An 8,557-nucleotide genomic window follows, 5' to 3' on the forward strand; every position below is an offset into this window, starting at 1 on the left:
CTAACTCTCAAAACAACCGGCCGGGTCGTTACACTACTATGAAGGAGAATGAAGTTCTCTTTTGTATTTATAAAAAAATTTAAATATTTGTTGCTTTTGGGAGATATTAGCAGACTAGCGGACAACATAAAGAATTGGGAAAGACCATGAATTAGGGCTTCAATCAATAAAAAAGGTCTTGACTTTTAAATTTAATACTTTTGAATTCCTTTTTAAACCTTTTGAGTAATTACCAAACTCACTTTTGAGAATTTGGGTATTATATGAAGGACTTATTCAACAAATTTTGTTTTAATTTGAAAAAGTCTCTAGGACTTACTCCTTACTAAAAACACGCGCCTCAAACGCCCCGAATGCCCGGGCGTACGTCCCGAATTGCTGGGTGTACGTCTCTTGAGACTTTCGCCCACACCATCGCCTCAGGACGTTTTTGGTACGCCTCGTCCCGCGGCTTGCCCCGAAAACGTCTTTTAAAATACTGGTTGTAAAGCAGGTAAATGTGTAATAAGCCTGAGTCGAATGATTCTATTTGAATACTCAAACATAAGTATGCAGGACTAGCAGAAAATTGCTACTTACAGTAGGGGTATCAATAGATATTTAAAAATTAATTAAACCGACATAACTGTATCGTACCGAATCAATTTTTATATTTCTTTTATTAAAACCGTAGGTTCTTACATAAATCTATAACCGTACTGATAATTAGGATAAGTTTTTTGTTTTCCAAAAATAAACCGAAAAAGTACCGAACCGTACCGAATAAATTTATATGTTAAAAAAATTTATATATTAAGTTTAAAAATAATAAAGCATTTAATTTTTTCTTGGTCCTTGGAATAATGAAAACAGCTACAAGCCACAAGTAAATAAACTCAAAATCCTAATTTCCAAACCTATTATGTTACATATATTGAACATAAATTATTTCTGGCATATTCACTAGCAAGACACAGATTATGAGTAGCAAACTACAATGTATTGAATATATTTTCTTTCGCATGTTTTAGATTTATCTTTTTGAATATTTAATCTTTTATAGAATTTGTTCTTGAGTCCCAACTTGGTTAATATCTTTTCACTCGTGTGATTTATATTTTCTTTGTATTTGCTTAGTTTTTTTTACGCTGTTGTAGAATAGTTGATGGACTTATACTCTAGTCATCTTTCATATTTTCTTAATTCATCGCCCTTTAAACTGTAAAAATGTCTAGAGAGTTTTACTAAATTCGATAAAAGTACGTATGTTAATATATTCTACTTCTACTTGTGACTTTTACGTGACATTTAAAAAACTACCGAAAATTAATCGAACTGTACTGATACCGAAGAGAAACCGACATAATTGGGACGATTTTGAAAAGTCTAATTTTGATTATACATAATAAAATAACCAAAAAATTGGTACGATATAAATTTTATAAAATAAACCGGCCGACTTCTCCATTTCTGAGAGATGGGAAAGTAAATATTACTATATTCTTTCTTCCCTCTCTTCTTCCTCCCGACTTCATACTCGTTCTAACCCAACAAAAAAGGCTTTTTGAACTCTAGTCCTTAATTGAATATAGAACGATTTAGTTACAAGAGTTCAATTCGAGGAAAATATAAAATATAGGAAAGTCCTAGGTCCGAACCATCGACACTTCTAGTAATTAAAGGGGCTGACTTAAAAGGAATACGTATATTTTTAGTCGCTCCTAAAAATAATAGTACATAAACTGGAGTTATTTTGTACATATGTATATTATATATAAAAAATATATATATTTATATACTTTTTGACTAACCAATACAATTAGTTACAGCCGATCGACCAGTTTTATTTTTTGCCCGACTCAAAATCCTTTATCAACATATACTAGTTTTGAAGAAGATCGTTTTGAGCGAATCCAACCGATTATTTATATAGAGATCCTTTAACAAATGTGCTTTGGGTTGTCGTTAAGAGTAAGTTAAAGATCATTGAACTGTTACTATCTTGGCTATCATATTCAAGTTCTCCAATTTTATTTTTGCTATTTTTCCTTATTCGCTGTATACATACGTTAACTGCTATTGAACTACGCAAATGAATTGACAAGGAGAATTGTCTAATTTCTTAATTAGAAATATGTGCACTTACGTACTGATCACTCAAAAGATTTTCTAAGTTGGAAAATATATAGTTTAATAATTTTCTCGAAATATTATTGATTATGCAATTACTCATGAATATAAATTTGTACATTGACGGTATACTCCTTTTTTCGTTTTCGATTTTACATTAATAGGTTTAGCAAAGGATATCTCGATCAACTTTCAAACTTCTTGGCCTAATACCAAAATGATATACATTAAAACAATAAAGAATTTCAAAGTTCCCGAAAGTCCTTTCGTCATCCCATAATTTTCTCTTGTTCCTTCCTTTTCTTTTGCTAGACTTTTCTAGTTAGTAGTTGTTGCTTTCAAAGTTCAAACCATTGGCGGGATTTAGAATTTTCAGAACATGAGTTATCTATTAAAAAAAAAAAAAAAGCAAGAGAGTATTTAGTGAGAATTGATTCTTCTTTCCTTAGGTAAACAACTCAATATTCAACTAAATGCATCAATATTGGACCTCGTTAAAACATGAGCCCCAACAAATAATATTAGATTAATTCTGAAAAATATGTACATAAAATCCCTAATTTGATGGAAAGATAATGAATTCATGACGTGCCCCATAATTTGGGCCTAAATCTGCCCTTGTTCGAAACGACTATATCAATGTCTTTGAAATTTGAAGGGAAAAGGGCAAAATATACCCCCTCTACTTTTGAATATTATTTATATTTAAACTCCGTAATACTATTCGGCTAAATTTACCCATATCATCGGCAAACTTTTAAAAATTGCCCCTTGATCTATTAAGTAATCCAAAATCTCTCAATTTTCTTTTATTTAAATCACTTGTTATTCTTTTTGCTCCACTATTTTCAGAAATTACATCATTATGTGAATGCTAAAGATATTAAATTATATAAATTATTCATGGATATTTTTAATTACCAATGCACCCACTTCTCTTCTTGTGCTAACAGGTTTGGAATTGATTTAAAATTTTATTTATTTTTCAATCATATACAAAGTAGAATTAAGTGGGTCTATTTATTGTGTATTATATGCAGTTGATCATCATATATGTAGATGTCTATTTATTGTGTATTATATGCAACTGATCATTATGTATGTACATGCATATTCAAATATATTTTGCTATTGTCTATAGAGTTCGATCGACTAAATTAAGAGTGTATAATGTGTAGGTATTTGATTAAAGCAAAGTTGAATTCGACAATGTAAAATCTCCAAGGATTTCAACCTCTATCACTAATACTTGCAAAGTTTCCATACCTTTGGTGCAACGAATTCATTAAATTGGGGTGTTGTAATACTTTTGAATTTAGACAAGTTACCTAATTTTGATTCTTTAATTTACTATACTTTGTTTACTAACCGTTGTATTATTTTACTATTTCTTTCTCTTATTTTTTTCAATTAAAAAAGCAGGTAAATGTCAATTATTTCGAAAATAGTGGATCAAGAAGAAGAATAAGTGACTTAATTAAAATAATTTGGGGGATTCTGGGTCACCTGATAGACTCGGGGGTAATTTTTAAAAGTTTGTTGATGGTAGGGGTAAATTTGGCCGGATAGTATAACAGCAGGGGTAAATTTGACCGGATAGTATAACAGAGGTTAAATATAGACAATATACGAAAGTATAGGAGTATATCTGACCCTTTTCTCAAATTTGAATAATGTCATTAGAAAATAATTTTTTTTAATTGAAAGGAATTAAATAAAACCCACATGAAATAACTTTGATGGTAAATTATATTTCTTGTTTGAGCTAGCGTTGACAGCTTCAACAAATAAATCTGTGTTTTAATAGTAAAAAGTGATCTGAAAACTAAAACTAATTAAATTTGAGCGGAAGAAATTCCTGATAAATGGAAACAATTAAAATGGTTATCGCGTTTTTCTTCTGATATAAAATAAAAACAAAGGATGAAGAGGAGAATGGAGATCAAGAAAGATCTGAGATTTAGAATTGATTTACGCCGACTATTTTCCCTTAAATTATTCCACTCAAATAAAAATTACTACTAGCTCCGAACCTATTTTCTTTTTGGTCCGTTCAAAAAAGAATAATCCCTTTTTTAAATTTGAAAATAATTTTACTTAAACTTACAATTCTACCCTTAATGAGAAGTTTTTAAAACGATACAAATACTCTGTTTTTGAATTGTTTAGGACCACCAATTTTAAAAGTCGTCATCTTTTCTTAAATTTCGTGCTCGTTCACATAAATTGAACCGGAAAGTATTAATAACCTGGATTACTACTCGCCGAGGGTCCCACCAAATATTCCTCGTTTATTATGTGGCGACTAAAATGAAAAATCTCTCAAATATAAAATAGTTGTAATAGAAAGATGTCACACAAAATCCATATATACTTTTCACACAGTATTTTCTTCACATTAGTTTAGAAGCATGTGCTACTGAAATTAGTAATACAGGAGGATTGTACTATCAAAAATAGTAATATTGAATGTGGTGCGGGGATTAGTAATGTATAGTTACGCTGGAATTATAATATAGAAATTATTTATTATTGGATTTGGATTTTTGTACAAAAAGTTATATATATATATATATATATATATATATATATATATATATATATATATATATTATTTTTTAAAACAAATGTAATAGGTACTTGTTACGGCATTAAGGGTTATTTTTGCCATTTGATTGGGTTTTATTCATGTATTACTAATTATCGTATTTCTATTCTACCATCTATCTTACATACAAATAACGTACAAATTGCTGCATTACTTATGTGTGGAAAGAAAAATTGAAACTAAATATTATATGTAGTATACTAATGTTAATGTGGAAAATGTAACAATACCAAATATCGGTTGGTGTTTTTGTTCCCAACTTGTGTACCAAACTGGGGCGGAGCCAAATGTATTCAAGGGTTGTCAACCGACACCTCTTTGTATAGCTAGGAAATATTTTTATGTATACATATTATATATGAGGGTGTTTGAATTGATTTATTTTAAGTGTTTATTGGCTTTTAAGCACTTTTCTAGTTTTTAAAATGTTTGAAAATGATAAAAAAAAATACTTAAAAACACTTACTTTTAGGCATAAAAAGTACAAAAATAAGTCAAAGGCCAAAAGATGAGTATTACCGACTTATGACTTATGACTTTTAACTTTTAATTTACTTTTTAAAAATCAATCCAAACACCCCTCTATTGCTTTCCTTGGCTTATTTGTAAGTTTATTTGTATTTTGATCATTATTAGAAAAAATTTTAGCTCCCCCAATGTTAGTGCCACTGCCATTTATCACAAATTCACAATCACCAACCAAGAATGTACTTAAAAAAGAATGGGAAAAGTGCATTTGTCCTTTTCACGAGCTCGCTTACGTTTGCACGTGTGTGTTTTTTTGCAGCCATTTATTTCGTCAAAAACCATATGAAAGCTCTAGGAAGTGTTCTAGAAACCTCAAAGAACCCAACATTAATGTACAAACTCTCTTTTACTTTTCTTCTTTCTTTCTTTCTTTCCTTCCGCTCGCATCACATGACCTGAAAAAATCCTTAATTCACATGATTGACAAAACGCGGTCTATTTTATCCACTTTTAGAATACCGGCCATTTCGTTGACTAAACTTAACCAACAGGGAAAATTAAACAATAATACTACTACTACTATTAAATTGTCCTAAAACTGTCATGTATTTGTGAAACACGCAAAAGTCAGAAACAAGCTTTAACTCAAACCTATATATATGTGAAGCAAAACCAACCCAAGTGTATCATATATCCTCTTACTTCTAAGTTCTCACATTTCTTTCAAAGTTTCAAACTTGGTATACAAGAAACTCTTTGTATTTTCGTTCTTGATTTCATAGTATAATTTTGAATTAATTTTCCAACACAACATGACTGGCATTAAAAGAAGCAGAGAAGAGGACATGCAAGTGGAAGCAGAAGCCATGGCTAACTGCGCCTTAATGCTATTGTCTCGTTTAAACAACAACAACAACGCGACTTCAACAGATCGAGATTATCACAATGATTTCGAATGCAAGACTTGTAATAAACGCTTTCCATCTTTCCAAGCTCTTGGCGGCCACCGTGCAAGTCATAAACGGCCAAAATTACTCGCCGGAGCCGGAGAGTTTCTTGTGCAATCCAAAAAGAATAAAATGCATGAATGTTCTATTTGTGGTATGGAGTTCTCTTTGGGTCAAGCTTTAGGTGGACATATGAGGCGTCACCGTGATGAAATTAATAAAACGTCGGTGGCAGCCGGAAACACGATGATTCCGGTCGCCAGAAAAAAGATGATACCGGTTTTGAAGAAGTCAAATAGCAGCAAGAGAATTTTTTGCTTGGACTTGAACTTATCCCCTGATGAGAATGTTGATCTGAAGTTGTGGCCGACGGCGCCGGTTTCATCTCCGGTTTTGCGATGGTTTTTTTAAGTCCCTTTCCATTGTTATTCTTGTGGATATTAATTAGGAGAAGCTGACAAGCTATAGTTGTTTTTTTATTATTATTGCTATATTCTTTTCGGACACCGAATTGAATTCATTTTTCATGTATATTTACTTGATTCCATTGATTCTTTTACTCGTTCAGAGTATATGCTTTTCTTTTCCTTGAGATTGGTTTTACCTTGAGTAGTACTGGTTTAATCAGACGATATTGAGCAATTTGTAAGATCGATAATATCATATGAAACATTACATATATATGGAGTTTAACATGATTAAGGATTTAATTTTTATATTACTGTCTTAATTTATAAGTGATTTGATTGTATAAATATTTTTGTAAATTTGAACTTTAACATAAAGGTATAAGATCCATTAATTGAATGTGATGCATAGGTTGCTATCTATCTTTATGTCAACAATCATCATTATCATATCTATATCTATATTTATCTATCTATCTATCTATATTATTATAAAAGCACGAATGTTTCACGCTAAATATTGAGCGACGAAAATATCCTCAAAATATTGTCCGACTTTTACACCCCTTAATAACTCAATTATTTCTTACAAAGAAGCAACCTCACAGTTGGATAAATTTGTAATAGCAAAAATTTTATCCAACACCTTAGACTATGAATTCAACTAATAATAGAATTATTCGCTAACTTTGTAATAGAATGTGAAGTCCTAATGCCTTACTAATCCCGGTTGAATAATAAGGTCGATCGGAAGATGCTAATTAACTTCTATCAAGGTAACTTTATACTCTCTTTACTTTTCCATTAGAGCATCTGTTGACTGCTAGCAATATTAATATATTTCTTTGATTGTTAATCCCTCTTTCGACCATAATTATTTGATTTCAGTACTCTCTCTCCGAAAATAGTTTGATTAAAATAAAGCTTGAATCTCTTTAATTATGGCATATATTGGCATTCTTCGTGTAATTTGGATCCTCATGGTACTTTTGCATCGTAGATGGCAAACATGTTTAACATATTAGGACTCTTATTCCTATTCATACCTCCAATCAAGCAGAAATCCAGTTCATAATTTATATAATTATAAATTCATGCACATATATCCAAAACGCAAAATCTAAATTATTTTAAATATGTGAAGTTGTAGTATTCATAGTATTTGTCATATTTCGTTCCAACCTAATTTTGGCAAGGTTCAAGAGAAGCCATTGCACGAGTATATAGAAAAACCCATGAAGCACCGGAGGTTCAGCTTCATTGGAGGCATGTACCGACCACCACCTAATCCTATTTCAGAAATATCAACTGGATTATATTTTGTCAAATACTATATTATAAGGTTTAATTGTTATATTTTGATTACGACTCTTCATTATAGGGCAATGATTTCATTAACTTAATTTTAACCCTATGTGTCGATCAGTATATATTTAGTCATCTGTTGTCGAAAATTTTATATTTTGAATTTGACAATCTAAAGCTTGAATTCTTGTCGCCAACTGCAAAAAGGTAATTTGTTTGGGCTTTTGTTACTGTTATAAATATTCCGACAATGATTCATATTCTTAGGAATAGTTGTATAATAGCCATTTAAGTCACTTTGATAGATTTCTATCACAAATTGAAACAAAAATATATAACTAATTACTACTTTTTCCCCAGTATTTTTGCAAGTGTGATTTAATATGAGGTGTGTCGAAGGTCTGGGAGGCGAGAATCAGCTTTAAAGTTAACATTGGTTGAATCTTGGAAGTTGAAATAAGGGATAATATTATTTTGGTAAAGATATAGAAATATAAGACTAAAGAAGACCTAGAAGTTACGTTGCTACATAAGACAGTACTTGAAGGAAATAAAATAGATATTACAGTTCCGATAGTTAATTTGTTTTATTTATAAGTTGTTCATGTTATTATCACGAATAAAAATCGATTGCTTTTACAATTTAATTGTAGTTCATTATGAGAAGGACCATTGATTTTGAATTCTCAATCTTTCTTTTTACAATTTGGAAT

The 8,557-nt window shown here is 30.6% G+C and overlaps 1 protein-coding gene across 1 annotated transcript; it reads left to right on the top strand.

Annotated features, from left to right (window-relative positions):
* Positions 1-5,845: 5,845 nt before the first annotated feature.
* Positions 5,846-6,691, top strand: LOC107803786 (zinc finger protein ZAT12-like). The gene has a single exon (XM_016627562.2). The coding sequence runs from the start codon at positions 5,998-6,000 to the stop codon at positions 6,541-6,543; it is 546 nt and encodes a 181-aa protein (XP_016483048.1). The 5' UTR covers positions 5,846-5,997; the 3' UTR covers positions 6,544-6,691.
* The last annotated feature ends 1,866 nt before the right edge of the window (positions 6,692-8,557 follow it).

Source organism: Nicotiana tabacum, chromosome 9 (assembly GCF_000715075.1).
Source record: "Nicotiana tabacum cultivar K326 chromosome 9, ASM71507v2, whole genome shotgun sequence".
Taxonomy (NCBI): domain Eukaryota; kingdom Viridiplantae; phylum Streptophyta; class Magnoliopsida; order Solanales; family Solanaceae; genus Nicotiana; species Nicotiana tabacum.